A 20,565-nucleotide genomic window follows, 5' to 3' on the forward strand; every position below is an offset into this window, starting at 1 on the left:
GTGATGGGCACAGAGTCTTAGCATCTCCAAAGGGTAATGTGCAAGAGCTACATTGGACATGGAGTCCTAGCTTCTCCAAAGGGTAATAGCCAAGATCTGTATTGGGAACGGAGTCTTAGCATCTCGAAAGGGTGATATCCAAGACCTACTTTGGGAATGGAATCTTCACATCTCCAAAAGGGTGATATCAAAGACCTGCACGGAGCACAGAGTCTTAGCTACTCCAAAGGGTAAAGGGCAAGATTTGCGTTAGGAAAGGAGTCTTAGCCTCTCCGAAGGGTAAAGGGCGAGATCTGAGTTGGATATGGGGTCTGAGTCATGTAGCAATACATCTGAACATAAATAAGGTTACAAGGATGTAGGCAATTGATTAACTGTACTACCGCAGTATGACAAACATGGCTTGTTTCCCAAGTCATTTTATGTCTTTTGGTAGAAACATTTTGTGAGCCATGCACTATTGGCTAGAAACAAATATAAAAACACATAATGATCAAAGGTCTTGTTACCATAAAGCGTTCTTGTCACCCTGAATGACTAGGGCTGGAATTAGAACCGTAAATTAGCTAAGTCGGAGTAACAGTATGTCTGATGATGACCAGTTCTCAACTAGGGGTGTGCGGAGAACTCCGCTCTGCTGGCAGAGCTAACAGAGTTTTTTTAACTCTGCTCTCCACTTGGAGTGTGGAGTTATCCAAAAAACGCAGCTAGTCCCACCAGCGTAGAGGAGTTCACGTGGTGTGCGCTGCAGCCCAATATGGGCTGCACAGCTCAAGCGCAGTCTGCGCTTGCACTCTGCAGCCCATAAGTGGGCTGCAGCAGGCAATGGAACAGAGGAGGGAGGCAGCTGCTGGAGAGGACTCGTTGTCACCATCGGACAATGAGGAGAGGAGGACCCCCAGGAAGACCCAGGTAAGTCCTCGTCTCATTCTTTGTTTTGTCGTTTGTGCACACTGGTGCAAAAACAAAGACTGAAACGCCAGTGTTTGCTTCCTACGGCCCTGGCCTGAATTCAGGCCAGGGCCGTAGGCAGCATAAGAAAGCTGCCATTTCAGGCCTCTTGTGCACCGGCCTGCCCCGTGTGCACTGCACAAGGGACATGCCAGTGCACAAGAGGCTTGAAACGGCAGTTTTTACTGCTTACAGCCCTCCTGAGTGCACCTATCTTAGAAGTGCTGGGCGCATTGAGGAAGATTCCACGGGGCACAGAACTCCAGCTTTGCAGAATTCCACTACGTTTTTTTTCTCAACTCCGTGGAATTCCGCAAAGCCGGACTCCGTTCTCTCCGCCCAGGTCTATTGTCAATGCTAAAGTAAGGGAGTAGAGGCAGGGGAAGGCTGAAGTTCAAAAATAGATCAAGTAGACAAAAGTAGCAAGTACACACTTCTGACCATTTCTTCTGCTCTCAGTACCAAGAAGCAGATGACCAGGTGTGTTATTGATAGAACGGGAATTTAAAACAACAGTTCACTCTCCTTTTTGAACAGCACTCTTTTCTCCCTTTATTTTTTGTTCAAAGTGTCATATGTTTGGGACCCAGTATTTTTCTTACAATTTGTTTTTCAAACAAAAGTATAATAGGTTTTTGTACAACTGTTTTAAACATATTAACTCCCATCCTGTCAAATGTGCACCCAGCATTCATAATGCATTGTACAGTTCAGTCACATTACAACTTGCTACTTATAACTTCTCCAGTATTGTATCTTTCATAGATTCACATGCTTGAATCATCCCCGTCTTCGAGGTGGGAGCCTCACGGTAAACTTAAATACATAAAGCAGTAAGTCAGTAAAAGTAAAACCAGTAGGCCCTAGAAGGCCTCATAGGGTATTTTACAGTCTATCCACCTTGTTTTGTGAAAAAGACCCAAACTTCAGTATCAACTAATCAGGATTCAGCCCCTCCCAAACACTCCCAACAGAGGCTGAATTCCCTCAGATTTTCTACCGCACGTCGTGTGAAGGGAGTCTCCCTGAGCTCTGCTCAGTTTTTTCCTATTTTCTGACTGAAGATTGTTTTTTCTCTCAGGAAACTAGCTACAGCTTTACTATGTCTGAAAAGGCAAAGAAGGGTCTGTTCAGAGACTGTGACAACTGTGGGAAGAAGAGACTGCATTTTGATGACCCCCACAAGAAGTGTATCTACTACCTTCATCCAGACCACAAGGTGAGAGACTGCAAAATCTGTTGCACCTTTAGTCAAAAAACCCTCAAAGACCGTGAGGGTAGACTTCTTTTATGGCTGCAAAAACAGAAAGCCTTAGAACATCCTTCCTCAGACGACAGCTAAGCGTCATCACAGACTTCTCGCCCTCAGAAAAGAACAGGTGAGAGAAGTAGAGGGTCGGATGAACCACCAAGGAAGGTGCCCAAAAAGACAAAACAAGTCTCTACTGAAGCGAAAAAGGATGTTTTCCACTCAGAGACATTTAAACATGGGCCAAAAAAGGTTCATTCAGAACCTACTACGCCTTTGCACCGAAAAAGCACCTCAAAAAAGCCATCCCTGTCTCTGTCACCACAAAAAGAGCCAGAAAAACTTTTTTCGGTGAAAAAACAACCGTCGACGACCATCCCGTCGACGACTGTGTCGACGGTAACAGCGACTACGGTATCGTCGACGTTCACAACACCAGCCTCACCGATGATTATGATGTTGTCGCTGTTGTCATCGACGACGATAATTACAGCAAAACATTTTAAGAAGGCTTCGTCGGCAACCACATCGTCGACAGCGGAGGCCTCCTGGGTTCACCAATCAACCAGGGCACTCCCATCTACGAAGCACCTCTCAATGAGGTTTAAAAAGGCACTGCCGACGACGGCACCTACACAAGATACGTCGGCGAAACGACCGTCGTCTATAAAGTACCCGTCGACGAAGGGACCATCGACGAAGGATTCGTTGACAAAGGACCCGTTAGCAAAGACGCAGTCAATGACGGAACCGTCGACGAGAAATCCGTCGACGAGAGAGACGAGAGAGCCGTTGACGAGAGAGCCGTCGACGAGGGAACCGTCGACGAGGGAACCGTCGACGATTATATCATCCACAGCACTAACAGTTTACAAACCATCCACCTACCTGGATACTTCGCCACACCATTCCTCATACCATCAGGACGACTCCACCAGATTCTTGCCCCTTTCACTTATTAATATAGGGGACAAGGCGTCTGATATTCTGCCGAAGCATACCTCACCAAGTAAAGTGTTGCCCTACCCACCACAACATCTTTTAGACGATGAGGACGATGATGCGTACTCTCAAAACGACGGAATGTTTGGGGCAGCTAGTAGCCCGTCCCAACTCAATGTCAAATGCCAAGAGTTTGATGAAGAAGAGGATCAACATTACCAGCCTAGTTATGCCTCAACATCTTATCCACAGACAGAACAACCATCGCCCCTTGCTATGCCTAGCACATTAGTGGCAGGTCTCCAATATATGTTGAAGGACTACTATAAAAGGTTTCCACCATCAACGCAGTCCACGCCACCTAGACCTGAGAGCTACCAGACACCTCAGCAAGCTCAGACTACTGATCTTTCCGAAACGCCACAGGCTAGTATACCTGTAACTAGCCAAACTCCGGAAGCTTGCCCCTCGTCAGACGACGAAAGGGAAGAGGGTGAGCTAAGAGATTCGGCGGCTAGTGAATGGGATGATTATCTCGTTCCCACACCATCTCCACCGTCAGCAGGTCCAGTAGATTCTCCTCCAGAGGACATAGGAGGTTTCCATAATTTAATAGAGAGAGCGGCGAAACGTTTTGGCCTTGCAATTGTTTCCCATGAAACCGAATGTTTTTTGTACGACTTTAAAGAGCCATCAAAGAGATCTGTAAGAGCCATACCCATTGTAGATTTCTTATGGCAGGAGGGTTTGAAGGCAATGAAAAACCCAGCAACAGTGCCTTCACAAATGCCAAGACTAGAGAAAAAATACAAGGCCCCAGATGATTCTCAGGCCTGTCTAGTCTCACAGCCGAAACCTGACTCTGTTATATCACAGGCGGCTCAGCGACGTTCCAAAAACCCCTCCACGCCTATTGCGTCTCCCCCAGACAAAGAAGGAAGGAGATTAGACAATATCGGCAAGAAATTCTCCTCTGTTGCTGCAGTCACGGTTAAGGCGGCTAATTCCCTCGCCATCCTGGGAAGATACGATCGCCAGATGTGGGCAGACATGTCTGCCTTTTTAGATTTACTGCCAGAAGACGTCAAGGTGGAAGCAAAAAAGGTCTTGCAGGAGGGAGAAAGGGTCTCCGCAGAGATAATAGACAGCGCAATAGATATTTCTCTCACTGGCTTTAGACAATTAGCTGGCGCAGCAGTCCTGCGCAGACAAGGATGGCTTAAAGCTACTTCATTCAGACCAGAAGTCCAGACTCGTGTTCTCGACATGCCTTTTGATGGAGAGAGTTTGTTTGGCAAACATGTCGACGACATGTTGCAGGCTATCAAGACGGATACCGATACGGTAAAATCCCTAGGTACCCTACAATATAAAAAACAACCTTTTCGTGGAGCAAGGGGTAGAGGTAATTACTCCTTTCGAGGTGGATACCAACAATACAGGTCACAATATCCGTCTTCCTCCACAGGATCACGACATCAGTACCATCAGCAACAGCAGCATTATCGATTACCACCGGCCGCAGCTTACAAACATCCAGCTAGAGGAAGAGGAGCTGCCCGAGGAAGAGATACAGGCAGGAAGCAATGACCCGCTGATCATCTCAATGCTTCCCCACCAACCAACATCGAGGGTCGGAGGTCGCATCACTTCCTATTTCCCCAAGTGGAAGGCTATAACTTCGGACAGATGGGTACTCGATGTAGTAGCCAGAGGTCATACTCTGGAATTCACACAAACACCACCAATTGTTCCTCCATCGGGCCCACAGCCTCCGAGGTTGAACCAACTCCTCAGGGAAGTAAGAATAATGCTGAGAAAGGGAGCAGTAGAACCAGTCCCTTTATCTCAAAAGAACAGAGGATTCTACTCCCGTTTTTTCCTTCCAAAGAACCCCTCAGGAGACTGGCGCCCCATCCTGGACTTGAGAGCACTAAACAAGTTTCTAAAGAAGCAATCGTTTAGGATGGTAACATTGCAGGATGTCCTGCGTCTGCTAAATACCGGAGATCGGATGGCATCCCTAGACCTCCAGGATGCCTATTTTCATATCCCCATATATCGCAACCATCGCAAATTCCTAAGGTTCAGAGTAGGAAGTATGCACCTTCAATTCCGGGTTCTACCATTCGGTCTCAAATCAGCCCCCAGAATCTTCACAAAAATGTTAGCTCCGGTAGCAGCACATCTCCGCCAGTCAGGTATCCAGGTCTTCCCTTACCTGGACGACTGGCTTATAAAGGCACCCTCAAAATCGCAAGTAACAAATCATATCTCCTATTGCCTTCAATTGTTACACAGCCTGGGGTTTGTAGTCAACTACCAGAAATCTCAGCTCTACCCCAAACAGGAATTGAGTTTCTTGGGAGCAATTCTGGACACAGTCTGCAGCAAAGCGTACCCATCTCACGAGAGGAAACAAAAGTTAACCTCCTTGGCAGACAGGCTCTCCAGAAAAAAGTTTGTTTCAGTCCGCATCTACAAATCATTGCTCGGAATGATATCATGCATTCCGCTAGTCCCAGATTGCAGGCTCCTTATGCGACCCCTGCAAGAGCAATTGGACATACAATGGACTCAGGTCAACGGTTCCTTCGAAGACAAGATTCGCATAACGCCTCTAATGAAGAACACCATGAGGTGGTGGGCGACTCTAACCAATTTGTCAAACGGACTGTCTTTTCTTCTTCAAACACCAAGTTACATAGTAACAACGGATGCCTCTCTCGAAGGATGGGGTGCACACTGCCAGGACCTGCAAATCAGCGGAATCTGGAATCAGAAAGAGGGTCAGCTCCACATCAATTATCTAGAACTCAAGGCAATACACTTAGCTCTAAAAGCTTTCTTATCAAAGATACAAAGTTCAAGCGTCTTAATCAGGACGGACAACACAACCAGCATGTTTTATCTAAACAAGCAAGGAGGCACAAGATCCCTACAACTCTCGCAGCTAGCCCAACAAATTTGGACATGGGCCATCAAGCACAATATTTCACTCAAAGCGGAGCATGTGCCAGGGCAAACCAATGTTCTAGCAGACACCCTGAGCAGGACAGTGATTCCTTATCACAAGTGGGAGCTAGACCAGAAAACTCTCAACGGCCTTTTTCTATTATGGGGCAAACTGAACTTAGACCTATTTGCCACTCTCGAGAACAAGAAATGCCAGTTCTACGCAAGTTGGCTTCCACAAAAAGATTAGTGGGGGAATGCGTTTTCGATGAGATGGTCCGGAGTTTATGCCTACGCTTTTCCTCCGATCCCGCTCATTCCGAGAGTCATCAACAAACTGAAGGCGGAGGGGTGTCGCCTTCTGCTCATAGCTCCCAGATGGCCCAGACAAGTCTGGTATACGGAGCTCCTCATGCTCTCCGAACGACCACATCTACGACTCAGACAGAGTCTGACTCTTTTAACGATGCACCAGGGACAAGTCAGACACCCAGATCCGTCGTGTCTTCATTTGTCGGCTTGGCTCCTGAATACAATGAATACTTGAATCTCAACATTTCCCCGGAGTGTAGAGACATCTTGGCAAAAGCTAGAGCTGACACTACCAACAAAACCTATAAACTTAAATGGAAACGTTTTTGTATATGGTGTGCAGCAGAAGACATACATCCTTTGTCCTCTACTCCGGAACAGATACTTCCATATCTCCTGCTGCTCCTGGCAAAATCAGGACTTGCATATTCTTCCATTCGGGTACATCTGGCAGCAATCTCCAGATACCGCAGATCACCAGACTCCACAAGAATTGTCAAACAATTTATGAAGGGCCTTTTTCGGGTCTTCCCGCCAGTTAGAAAGCCTCCACCACTATGGTCCTTGAATGTTGTGTTGATGCAGCTCATGAAAGCTCCTTTTGAGCCGATCCACAAAGCTGACCTAAAATTCATCTCATGGAAAACAGCGTTACTGCTAGCTCTTACTTCAACAAAAAGAGTCAGTGACATACAGGCTTTCACTGTCAAACAGCCTTTCCTCCAATTCACAAACTCAGGTGTCATCCTGCGAACAAATCCTAAATTCATCCCGAAAGTTCCTTCAACGTTTCACTTAAATGAACCAGTCATCTTAAAAACCTTTTTTCCAAATCCGCAAACAGTAGCGGAAAAAACATTACACTCTCTTGATATTAAAAGATGTTCAAAGTTTTATCTACAGAAAACTCAAGCCATCCGTCAGTCGGATCAATTATTTGTAGCATTCGGCGGAACAAGAAAGGGGCACGCGGGGTCCAAACAGACTATAGCTAGATGGATTGGCCTGGCAATTCAATTCTGCCATTCAAAAGCAGGAAAACCGCTCCACACCAAGGTGAGAGCCCACTCTACAAGATCGGTAGCCACTTCAGCTGCACTCTTTGCAGGTGTACCACTACATAGCATCAGTAGAGCAGCAACATGGTCCAGCCAGCACACATTTACAAAGCATTACTGTCTCGAGGAAACTAACAATGTCGATACAGCAGTGGGACAGGCAGTGCTGAGGCATCTATTTCGTTAAGGTGAGCCTCTTACACATCCCACCACCACACTAGAGGTATGTTCGTTATTGGTTCTTAGTCTCGTTAATAGCTACAGTGTGTTTTACTCTAATTTTGTGCTTCAGATTGTTCACTTTGTTATACTGCGTTAACTTGTCGTAGTCTTCATAATAATAACACAAATTGTGTCAGTATTTTCTGCCACACACCTGTTATTGCTCTTCTATTCGGATGTTTATGGATATAGATATATTGATATGTACGTGGATTTTTAAAGCTGAACTAATGTGAATCACATCACTTATAAAATTACGATAGAATTACAGTCAATGTAATTCACTAATTAAGAAAACATTACTGCTCGTTATTCTGATTCAAGCATGTGAATCTATGAAAGATACAATACTGGAGAAGAAAATTAGTTACTTACCTGTAACTGCAGTTCTCCAGTATTGGTATCTTTCATAGATTCACATGCGACCCACCCTCCTCCCCTCAGAGGCTCCCCTATTCTACAGATATTAAACTTCACACTCCTACTAGAAAATCTGAGGGAATTCAGCCTCTGTTGGGAGTGTTTGGGAGGGGCTGAATCCTGATTGGTTGATACTGAAGTTTGGGTCTTTTTCACAAAACAAGGTGGATAGACTGTAAAATACCCTATGAGGCCTTCTAGGGCCTACTGGTTTTACTTTTACTGACTTACTGCTTTATGTATTTAAGTTTACCGTGAGGCTCCCACCTCGACGACGGGGATGATTCAAGCATGTGAATCTATGAAAGATACCAATACTGGCTTCTAATGTGTACATAATAGTGTTTACTCACCTTCTAGTGGGGAATTGCCTATACACTATTTTAGTAATTATGTTACCATAATGAAGTACCTTTATTTTTGTAACACTTTGTGGTTCTTTCATGTGCTTAAGTGCTGTGTGACTGTAGTGGTATTGCATAAGCTTTGCATGTCTCCTGGATAAGTCTTGGCTGCTTATCCACAGCTACCTCTAGAGAGCCCTGGCTTCCTAGAAACTGCCTACACCTCACTAATAGGGGATACCTGGACCTGATTTAAGGTGATAACACCCTAGGTGTTCACCACACACCATGCCAGCTTCCTACACTATAAATATGAACAAATACTCCTATGCTTATATTTGGCAGTGCTGATTTTCGAAATCCCTCTTCCCTTTAACAGGCGGACCTGTTGCTGCTGCAGAGCTCGGAGCCCAACAGCCTCTGCTATGTGGAGACATCCAGCATTGATGGGTAATATCAGGAGCTCCCTCGGGAACTGTTTGCCTAGTGAACGATGTGTTTGGTGCTGTATGTTAATGAATATTGGTTTGTCCAAAATATGAACTAATAACGGTTTCAGTTGGTTAATGTGAACCTAATATGTATTTTTATAGTTCTTTGTGTGTGTCAATCTTTGTGCTTAAGGACTTTGCTGTTTAGTTTGCTTTGTGAGCTGTTGTCCATTGCCAATATGGGGAGGATGTTCTTAAGATTAGCACCACTATCTGTGAAGAAATTAGGTGTATTATATGGTGTGGTTGTGGCACCTCACTGTGTAATACACTTACCAATTCCTTTAGGACCAGTAGGTTTCACTGGTCAGACCTTCATCTCAGCCTTGGATATCTGTGGCTCTAAGCAACAAGGCTTATTCAAAGGAACAAGTGTAAAGCATTTACACAGCACCAAAACAATTGAAGAATAAATCGACAGGACACTAAAGAAATCTGTCACCAATTTATACAAATAGACTGTATTGTTATGGACTTTTAGACACCGCAATGAAAAAGATCAACCAGAGGGTTCCTGGAAAATAGAATTTACAAGGTATAGTAAATCGAAGTATTTCACTCAACCGTGAACAGGCATTGGCAAATTCAACAAATTTGACACAAACATTTTCAGCAAAAATTTGGGCTAGTTGAAATGCAGTCACTTAGAGTCACTTTAGGTAACCCACTATAATAGGGGACCAGCACCGTCCTCAGTCACAGTTACCTCAGCAGGTGAAGCAGTCCTCAATCAATACCAGGCCTTTTATCGGTTGCAGTAGATTCCTGTGTAAGTGATCCTGAAGCAAGGGATTCAGAATGCTGAAGACGCTCAAGGATCATGTCTACGCAGTACAGTTCATCAGATCTTCCTGTGGCTACTCCTCAGTCCATGAAGTGGGTGAGGTGGTCTTGGCCACAGGGTTGATGTCCCTCGTAGTCCTCTTGGTTCAGGTGGAAGTCCAGTCACCACTGGGCTACCTGTCCCTCCCTATATGTATGTTTTTGTTTCTGTTCCTCTGCATATGTCTCTCTCTGTCCCTGTCCTTCCATCTGCCTATATCTCTATCCCTGTCCCTGTCTCTGCCTCTGTCTGCCACTGTCCTTGTGTCTCAGTATATCTATAACTCTATCCCTGTTCCTCTTTCTGCACCTGTCTCTATCTCTGTCTCTCTCTACTCTGATTTTCTAGAGCCTCATATACAAGAGTGAAACAATACATTACTAAATTGCTTCAGACATAGAAATTGAAGGCAGGCCTACTTAGGGACGGCTTTCTGACGCCTTGTTTTCCTTATTTTGCCTATCTAGGAAAACCATTTACAGCAAGGTTGCCACAAGACAAAATGATCAATGTTCGCCAAGCACAAAATAACTCCAAGCACATTAGGACATACATTTTTTTGTTTGAATAAAAAAAAACGCCCACTGCAGTTTGGGTTTCTGTCTTTGAAAAACAACAACAATCTGATAGAGACTTCTAGTTGCACATTCCTTACCTTAGAATTTCCCCCCAGGCGTCAGACTGGATGCTGAGATTTCTCTTCAAGCAGTACCCCTGTGCCCCATCAGGTAGCATCAATCAACTCCACAGGCACTGTTGCCATCGTGGTTGCCGTGATGACATCGCAGTCGTATATAGGTGTCACCCAGGCGCACTGCCGTTATTTATTTTCTTTATGCTCCTGCCTGCGCGCAGATCCGAGAGAAGAGCTACCACTAGTCATTATTTGACTAACTGCACCACTTTTGTTTAATACTTTTTGATGAGTTTTAGATGCGTTGAGGGATGTCCCGGAAGATCGGTTTTAACCCCTGCGACTCCTGTCACCGAATCATGTCAGTGACAGATCTGCAAATCGTTTGCCTTTGGTGTCTGGAGCGCAACCACAACCCGAAGTCGTGCTCTGAGTGTCGGGCCATGAACCCAAAGGCTTTGAGGGAGCTGTCCCTAAAGCTCATGGTGGCCCGGTGCTCGACTTCGCCTCACTCCCGGTCTCGTTCGAGAAGGTCACAAGACAGCTTGCGGAGTCATCACCAATCCTCCTTGTCCCATTGCAAGTCCTTGGGATAATCGGGTCACAAAAAGAAGTCTAAAAAGGCCAAACGTTCTTCGACTTCAACCCGTCGCTCAGACAACGCGATGCGGGAAGAGCATTGATGACCTGGGCCTCCACCTTCGGAGCCTGCGTCTGGGTCGGCTCTGCGACTCTCCAGCTTTCCATGATCCCAGTGCCACCCCTGCCCAGTTGAAAGAGTTCTTTGGGGCCAGGCGCCACACCTTTGAGCTGACCGACCCGTCCTTGGCGCCTTCGGGCCCAGGCAAGTTGATGAGGGACCCCGGGTTCCACGCCGGCAGCTTCAACCTCTGCTCCTAGGGACACCTCCGGGTCCGCTCTTAGATCCGTACCGATGGTCGTCGTGCCAACGTGACCTTCCTCAGCATCAGGAGATACGTTGACGCTCCTGACGTTGGTTGGGCCTGCAGTCAGCGTCGGTCCTATACTTATCCCCGATGACCTAGTGCCGGACCAGCATCGCTCAACATCGATTCAGTTTTCCATGGGCTCTTCTGGGCCCAGTGCGGATCCTGACACTTCTTTCTATGTGTATGGATATGGGGATAGTGTAGAGGGGTCGCTGGACCCTTTAGAATACTAGCTTGACCCTGACATAGACTTGGTTGAGGATTTGGGCAATGCTAGCGGACTGGATACCTCTCCTGACTCTGGCATGCTTTTTCCCCCTACCTTGGCTATGGAGGAGGGCGCTTCATACTCCATAGTGGTAAGAAAGGCAGCTGAGGTTTTGGACCTCAAGCTTCCTTCTGTGATGGTCAGGATTAACCTCCTGACCTTCCAGTTCAGAAGCCCTCCTACCCTTTAATGAAGCCCTTACGGACGTCATACTGGGTACCTGGTCCAAACCCAGCACTGGGGCTCCTGTGAATAGGACGGTTGCCCGCTGCCATCGGCCTGCACCATCCGACCCAAAAATCCTGACCCAACATCCTACGCCTGAGAGCCATAAGATCCAGGCTTCCTCTTCTTCTTGCACGTTCCCTTCCGCTCCCCTGGATAGGGAATCAAAAAGATTGGATAACTTTGGGAAGAAAATGTTTTCTTCCGCTCAGTTTACCATGCTCCCCTTTTGCCTTACCAGCGCCCCTTGGATGTTCACGAAAGTGATGGTTGTGGTTGCAACTCATCTGTGCAGGTTAGGGGTTTCAATCTTCCCCTACCTCAACGACTGGCTGTTGAAGGCGTACTCCCCCCAGGCTGTCATCTCCCACCTCCAGACTACAGCGAACCACCTGCATTCACTGGGGTTCACTATAAATGTGCCAACGTCACACCTGACTACCTCTCAGATGCTCCCTTTCATCAGAGCTGTTCTGGACAGTGCAGTTTCGGGCGTATCCTCCAGAAAAGCAAGTCCAGGATATTCGGGCTATGATTTTGATGTTTCAGCCTCTATCCTGGACTTCGGTGAGAATGACTCTGAGGCTGCTGGGCCTCATGACCTCCTGCATCCTGCTGGTCCAACATGCAAGATGGCATATGCAGGCTCCAGTGGGCGCAGCATCAGAGGAATCTCTCTGACATGGTCCAGATCTCAGAGGAGACAGCACTAGATCTGCAGTGGTGGTTGTTGAATCCAGATTGGGTCAGCTGCAGATCTCTCTCCCTTCCCCAGCCAGATCTCACAGCAGTGACAGCTGGGTCACTCCTGGGATGGGGATGCCACATAGGAGAGGCAGAGATCAGAGGCCTCTGGACTCAGGCTCCGCATCAATCTTTTGGAGCTCTGGGCTTTCCGATTTCTATTGAAAGCAATCCTTCCCTTTCTCAAAGGGAAAGTGGTGCAGGTGATCACCGACAACACCACCGCCATGTGGCACTGTAACAAGCAGGGCAGAGTGGGGTCGTGGACTCTCTGTCAAGAGGCTCTTCACCTCTGGACATGGCTGGAACGCCAAGGCATTTCCATGGTGGTTCAACATCTGGCAGGCTCTCTGAACGCCAAAGCAGACGAGCTCAGCCATCAATGCATAGTCGATCACGAATGGCGTCTCCAACCAGAGGTGGCACAAGGTTTCTTTCAGCAATGGGGAGAGGCTTGGTTAGATCTATTCGCCTCTGCAGAGAACACGCAATGTCAGCTGTTTTGTGCATTGGAGTTTCCAAGGCATCACTCACTCTGCAACTCTTTTCGTAAAGAGTGGAGCTCAGGCCTCATTTATGCCTTTCCACCAATAACACTGTTGCCCAGAGTTCTGAAGAAGATCATACTCGATCGAGTCCAAACAATTCTGGTGGTTCCAGACTGGGCACGAAGAGTCTGGTGTCCTGAGCTATTGAGCATGGCCATCAGTCATCGGATCAGACTGCCCCTTCGGGAGGATCTTCTGTTGCAGCAGCAGGGAACGGTCCTTCACTCAAACCTATGCAGTATCCGCCTCCTTGTGTGGAGATTGAGTGGCGGCAGTTGACAGCTTTCGACCTTCTGCCTGAAGTCTTTGATATTATCTTGGCAGCCAGGCGTCCCTCCCCCAAAATGGTATATGCGTGTTGTTCGACCAAAATTTGTGGCATGGTGTATCAACAAATCTGTTGATCCCCGTTCTGCACCTCTCTCGGAGGTTCTACTCTTCATTCTTTCTCTTGCCCAGCATGGCTCTGCTCTGAGCACCCTCAAGGGTTATTTGTCTGCCATCTCTGCCTTTTTAAGGCTGCCAGACCAACCTTTTCTGTTCAAATCTCCCATTGTTGGGAGGTGTCTTAAAGGACGCACCCACATGTTCCCTCCTATCCCGTTCATAATGCCCCAGTGGGATTTGAACTTGGTCCTCACATCTCATTTGTGCTTCTTTTGAGCCACTTCACAACTGTCCCCTGTGGCTTTTGACTCTTAAAACTGCCTTTTTTTATTGCCATCACCTCTGCTCGCAGAGTGATGGAGCTTCAGGCTCTTTTTTCAAAGTTACCATTTCTAGCTGTTCATCCTGACAAAGTGGTGCTTCGTACCAGGGTTTCCTTCCTCCCCAAAGTGGTGACATCTTTTCATGTAGGCCAATCTATCAATTTGCCTACTTTTTACGCACCCCGACATCCCCCTCATGAGGAGGAGAGACTCCACCATCTGGATCCAAAAAGAGCATTGAACCTCAATCGTACCAAAGATTTCTGGGTGGACGATCAACTTTTTGTGGGTTATGTGGGTGAGAAGAATGGAAGGGCGATGCAGAAGAGGACCATCTCGCAATGGGTAGTCCTCTGCATCAAGATGTGCTACTCTTTGTCGAAAATACAACCACCTGAGGGTTTGCGTGCTCATTCCACTAAAGCAAGTGCTCTTACCACAGCGTTAGCACGCAGAGTTTTAGTCCTGGATATCTGCCAGGCAGTGACGTGAGTATCCCTGCACACATTCACTAAACATTACTGCCTGGAAAGTCAGGTCCACAGAGACGACTACTTCGACCATTCAGTCCTGCAGGACTTTTTGGTGTGATCTTAGTTTGCATCCCACCACAGGGGATGGTATTGCTCGGGTATCTATTCTTAGTTAAGGAATCTGCAACTAGAACTCTATCAGATGAGCAAGTTACTTACCTTCGGTAACAATATATCTGGTAGAAACATATTCTAGTTGCGGATTCCTTACCAACCCTCCCATACTCCCCGCTCTGTGAATTGATTTCTAGGAACAGAAAATTCCCTTTAAGGGACCTAGTCTTGGCTCACAATTCTCAGTGTTCTCAATACCATAGTAAGCTGACCATCTTCCTGCAGTTTTGCTGCAAATGCTCTTGGCCGTATCCCTAAAAGCAGTTTACTTAAAAAATCCCCACTGCAGGGAAAGTATCTCTAAATATATACAGACAAGTGATAGGACGAGATGTTGGAATTCACCATGAGGAAGACCTTCCAATGCATTGGTGGTCGACTTGCCTTCTTGGTGGCTCCCATGGTAGAGACACAGCGGTTCAGCCACTTCTAACAAGGCTAGAAAAGGGAGAGTTTATTGGTATCACCTGTTTTTGGCAGATGCCCTTTTATTGTCCTGCTTTAAATGTGGCCATAACACTTTTCATAGTGCTCAGGCCAGCTCAGGTTCCTCAGTAACTCTTTAGCTGTGGCCTGCACTTGGAACAGGAGTTGCCTATCTTTCAACTTTCTTTCTTGCTAGTCCAGTTTGGTACATTGTCATGCATCAGTTTAATACGTCTGCCTATAAAATATCCCTTTCAATGTAAGAGAAAGCATTATCTTAACTATATGCTATGTTGGTCATGATGATGAGGGTTGCACATTTAAGAAATGAGTACGATGGGACAATAGCAACACTTATGATTGGACTAATATGATGTATTTTGTATAATCATGTCGTTTTCACTTTCATTCAGGGAAACAAATCTGAAATTTCGCCAGGCTCCGATGATTACAAATGCTGAACTGAGTTCGATTCCAGCATTGGTGGCCTTTGACGGTAAGGTTAAACTCAGGTCCTGTATTGTCCAAAAGATTCTTTTACATACAAATGTTGCCATATTTCTCCATTTTTATAAATGTTGTTGAAACACTGTGTTTCTTGGCAACATGCTTTCCAAGAACTTACCCAGAGTTGAGGAATATGGATGGTTAGTTACTTCACTCCACCATCTAATGTTCTTTTTCACTGACAGATGTTGTTTGTGAATCCCCTACCTTCATTATTATATTATATCTGATAAAATGCCCAAGATGTCCAACCATGTTTATTTCAAATCACAAGTCATGTTAGATACTTATAAATAGGACGAGAGGGAATAGGGAGGTTACACTAGAACAGTAACCTCCCTAATATAACTAATAATACTAATAGAGTACACTGCTCCACACAAAATCCGAAAATGAAAAGAAACACAACCAATCTACAAGTAAACGGAAAAGGTTAGGAGCAAAGCAGCCCTCACACATCCTATAGGATGTCAAGCTTCATCACTGGGCAAGCTCCTCATCAGATCGGCACTGCAATGTCTGATGTGTCACCCCTTTCGAAGATGGGGGGTGGCACTTAACCGGAGGACATACTCCCAATGGTGAATGTGCCTACATGGGGCACAGACTATAGACGTGTGCAGGAGAAAGAAGAAAGTGAAGCATAAAATTGAGTCCGAACCATTGCCCTCACATTTAATAATTCAGAAAGAAGAGGTCCAGGCCAAGATTAAAAACAAAAATGGGGAGTGCTAGAAGAAATAATGTTCAACCGCACTCACACTCAATATGTGTTAGGAAGATGAAAACTCTCCAAATTCCTACAATATTAGGTCGACATGTTTCGTGTCTGGGTGGCCACAAGGCATCCAATAACGCTTCCTCAGGACCAACAAAATATATTTTCTCCTGAAAAAAGTGCCCAGACCAAATTAGGATATAATGGAGTAAATATTGACTGGCCACTTACTCATACCAACTGCTCTTCAAGGTCAGTCTCAGTCAGCGAGTCGTCCATACCTTATTAAAGTATGGGCTCCATAGGAATGCACGTGCCCAGAAACAGGTATGCTATGTTACAGATTGCCTGTTTCCAACCCAGGACCTACCCGGGGGCCGCTAAGTCCAGCAAAATTGAGCTGGAGTTTGTAGGGGCACCTCTGCTCCAGTGGTGGCCGGCAGCTTTAGGAGGGAGGGGGGCGGGCGGGATACACACACACACACACACTCATTCTTTCACACACAGACACGCACGCACATCCATTAACAACACTCATACCATTCAAACATGCACGCACATCCATTAACAACACTCATAACACTCAAACATGCATGCGTGCACCAAACATTCAATTTAAAACATCACACACATACACACACACACACACACACACTTATCTTCAGCCTCCAGGTCCCAGAAGGGTTGGGACTGCTGCCTTCCCTCATTGGCTGACCTCAGGTGACCCCACCCCACTCTGTGACGAAGTGTCACTGATTGACACTCACCCTGGGCACTTAAACCTGAAGCGCCCAGGGAGTGTGTCAATTGGTGACGCTTACCTCGTCACCCAGGGGAGGGCCTCGAGGCACCTTTGCTGAGCCGAGGAGGTCACGCCCATAGGAGCTGTGACCTCCTCAGCCCAGCAAAGTTCAGCTCAGGCAAATCGTGCATGTCTGCTCCTGGCTGCCTGAGCTGAACATGGAGAGTGTCTGTCAGGCTGACCTCTGTTCAGCCTGACTGACACTCTTCATGAGGGGCAAAAGGTGGGGGGGCGTGGCCCCTCTGCCCTAAAGGACGGGCCGCCACTGCTCTGCTCATGCAGGGGGGCCCTCACACACAGGTACATGCTTCCTGCCCTCTGGGCTAGAAGGGCTTACCCTAGGGGTGACTTACAGTGGCCTGCTGCAGTGACCTGTAGTGAAAAGAGTGCATGCACCCTTTCACACAGGCTGCAGTGGCAGGCCTGCAGATACACTTTGCATGGGCTCCCATGGGTGGCATACTTATGTGGGGTGTAAAAAGTTAGGGACAACCAAATCCAGAGGGAGAGAGCACAGTCACTGGGGTACTGGGTAGCAAGATACCATATACTAGGGACATACATGGGGGCACCAGTATGCCATTTGTGGGTTGCACAAAGTCAGGAACAACCAAATTTAGAGGTAGAGAGCACAGTCACTGGGGTCCTGGTTAGCAGAATCCCAGTGAACAGAGTCAAAAACACACTAACATCGGACAAAAAGTGAGGGTAACCATGCCAAAAAGAGGGTACTTTCCTACAGGCACCAGCAAGAAGTCTACTGACTAGGCTGGCTATGGTGTTTTGAACCACCTGACATTTGGAAAAGAGTGTCTCATTGGCAGCTACAGAAGTGCATTGTCATAATCCAGACAGTTGGTGGTAACGGCCTGGACCAGTGTTCCCCTATAGCTAATAGAGAGCCAAGAGAATACTTTTTTTAGTAACCGTAGCATGTTGAAACATGCACCACAGATAGCAGTAACTTGATCTTTCAAAGATAATTTGTTATCTACCAGAATACCCAGGTTGTTTACTACTCTCTTAGGGCACTGAGCTGGCCCTAACTCTGTAGGCCACCAGTCACCTGACCAAAGTGTCTGTGCTTTGCCAAATAAGAGAAACTTGGTCTTTCCTCCATTCAGTTAAGGGTCGTCCAAGCGGGCACCTTACAAAAAATCTAACTTTATATAACATGAAAGATAGTCTTCACACAAGTGGGACATTTTTGCAGGTGATCCAATTCCACCCAAAAGCATGCACAGTTTTTTCTTCAAGAATTTGGCTTCTAATGTTTCATTGATATTTTTACTGACGTTATAAAAGTTGTCATGGGGCTGTAATATCTGGGGTAATTAGCAGTGCATGGCGAGGGCGCGAGTTATATTTACCTTAGGCCACGAGTTATAGTTGCTTGAAATAACTCAAACTGCTGAATTTCTCTGGTTTTGTGCGAGTAAATTCAGAACCTAACTATAACGTCCATGTAACCTTTGGTTTTTTAAATACATTTCTAACGTTTTTTAATTCTATTTCCTAACTATAATATCCCTGTAACCTTTGTATTTTTCAGTGAATTTCTGTGTTTTTTAACATAAAGTAACTGTCATTACTATGCGTTAATCCAACCTCTGCCATGCACAGCCTGCGGCCAGTACCTGTGGCCAAACCCCTCTGCCCACCCAACCCCACCGTGGCCGTGCGCAGTAGGAGTTGGCCACAGGGCCTGTCTCGCTGGTTGTGAGAATAGGTGTAAAAGGGTGTCTCTGGATGTGAGAGTGGCTGTGATGGTGTCTGTCTGGGTATGAGATGGTCTATGTGGGTGTAAGAGTGGGTATGAGAGACTGTGATTGTGCTCCGATATATGAAAGGTGCATTCACCTCCACGAAGGATAGTTTTTCAATATGGAATTGTGGAGTAAACACACTTGCTGTGCCTTCACCAAGCCCAGTAAGTCCACAGTTTTGCACAAAATGTCTATCCAACTGGAGCAATTTCTACTGGTTAGTTATTAAGTGCTACCTCATTGGCTGAATGTCCAGTGTGGAGGTGAGAAGCCGTGCTACCCCCCTACCTGGCCGATTTTTGCTCCCGGGACCACATCTCTGGGGCCCAGGCTAAAAAAAAAAAATGGGGGGGAGTGGGCCATGTGGTGCCCCTCCCAGGGCCGATCATGGCCCCAGGGTCCCAGCCAAGTCACCTGGGTGCCCCACAGGGCACCCAGTCACCTTCATTGGGGACCCGGTGACTGCGGGGGGAGCCTGGAAGCCCCTGCGGTCCTAGCCGGCTCTTTGCCTCCTGTGGATGCCGGCATTTCTGTCACATACACGGAGCTGCTAAACATGCAGAGAGCTCTGTTTGACAGCTCTCGCTTACTGGAAACGGAGTGCTTGCTGTGAGTTGGCGGGAGCTGTCAAAGTTCCTGCCAAGTCACAGCATACAGCTATGTCCCAGGGGTGGGCACCCCAGGACATAGCAGGAGTGGCGGTCCCCAAAGCCATGTATGGCTTCAATTCAATAGTCTGTGGGGGGCTGCGCCGCTCCCCTCTGAATTTGCCCCAGGGTGGATGTGGTTTCCAGGGCCGGGGATCCGCAACGGACCCCCTATTTTCTTTTATTTCAGTCCCAGGTAGGTGATGGTTCCCGGGTCTGTGTGGGGGTTCTACGCCCCCCCCCACCCATAATTGTTAGAAATTGCCTAGGCGAGACAGTGACGTATTGAAACTGGAAGGGGCTCTTCCCTGCAAAGAACATGGAGGGGGCTCCCTCCGGACTCACTCAGTCCAGGTGCTTGCTGAGGGGAGCCCCTTGCAGCTCAGAGGGCCCTCTGCACTGCGGGGCTGCAGAGTCCTTTGTTATGCCTGTGCGACAAGGGAGCGGACGCCGGGGCATGGGGGGATCTACAAGACCCCACCTATTATAATTAAGTGCCTCATTTTGAGTTTGCGGATGGGAAAGCCCATCTGCCAAACTCCTGACAGAGTGGCTGCCGCCTTTGTGGGGATCACCCCGCTAGAGTAATTATGAGTTTCCCGCTAGATCATCGGGCAGAAACCTCAGTTTGTGCCCGCCGACCTAGCGGGAAATATGCTACAGCAGTGTCTCCAGCTCATAATCGAGCAGGCGGCAATGCTGTAGCCCACAGGGTGCTCCTGCACCCTCGCAATGTTCAGTGTCTGCAAAGCAGACACTGAACAGTGTGACTGTGCTGGGCAGGGGGGCCCCTGCACTGCCCATGCCAAGTGCATGGGCAGTGGACAGCCCCACCTGTGGCCCCCTGCACCTTTTCTCCGCCAGCCTTTTCATGGCGGTGTAACTGCCATGTAAAGGCTTTCAGAGAACAAGGTCGTAATCCACAGGGCAGCGCTGCGTGCAGCCACTTCACTCTGCCATCTTGAATCCAAGGTAGGTAGAGGCCACTGGGAGCATCCGAGTGGCCAGATCAGGCAGGTGATGTCACCACCCCCTCCTCATAAGTGGTCAACCTGCTAGGTGACCAATCCCCCTTCCCGGGCTATTTAGGATCTCCTTCTTGGGTGGGTCCTCAGATTAGATGGGCACAATTCCAGCAGGACTCCTCTGCATCGTTTACTTCATTTTCTGTCCACCGGGACTGCAACTAGACCCTCCAGCAACCGA

The 20,565-nt window shown here is 47.3% G+C and overlaps 1 protein-coding gene across 6 annotated transcripts in view; it reads left to right on the forward strand.

The window, feature by feature from the left end:
- LOC138268383 (phospholipid-transporting ATPase IC-like) overlaps nucleotides 1-20,565 on the forward strand; it is a 324,435-nt gene that overhangs the window by 127,494 nt on the left and 176,376 nt on the right. For all 6 annotated transcript variants that reach the window (XM_069217963.1, XM_069217965.1, XM_069217961.1 and 3 more), the window contains 2 exons: nucleotides 8,833-8,903; nucleotides 15,333-15,415. In XM_069217963.1, coding sequence (XP_069074064.1) covers nucleotides 8,833-8,903; nucleotides 15,333-15,415 — 154 coding nt within the window. The remainder of the gene's footprint in view (nucleotides 1-8,832; nucleotides 8,904-15,332; nucleotides 15,416-20,565) is intronic.

Source organism: Pleurodeles waltl, chromosome 12 (assembly GCF_031143425.1).
Source record: "Pleurodeles waltl isolate 20211129_DDA chromosome 12, aPleWal1.hap1.20221129, whole genome shotgun sequence".
In the NCBI taxonomy this organism is placed as follows: domain Eukaryota; kingdom Metazoa; phylum Chordata; class Amphibia; order Caudata; family Salamandridae; genus Pleurodeles; species Pleurodeles waltl.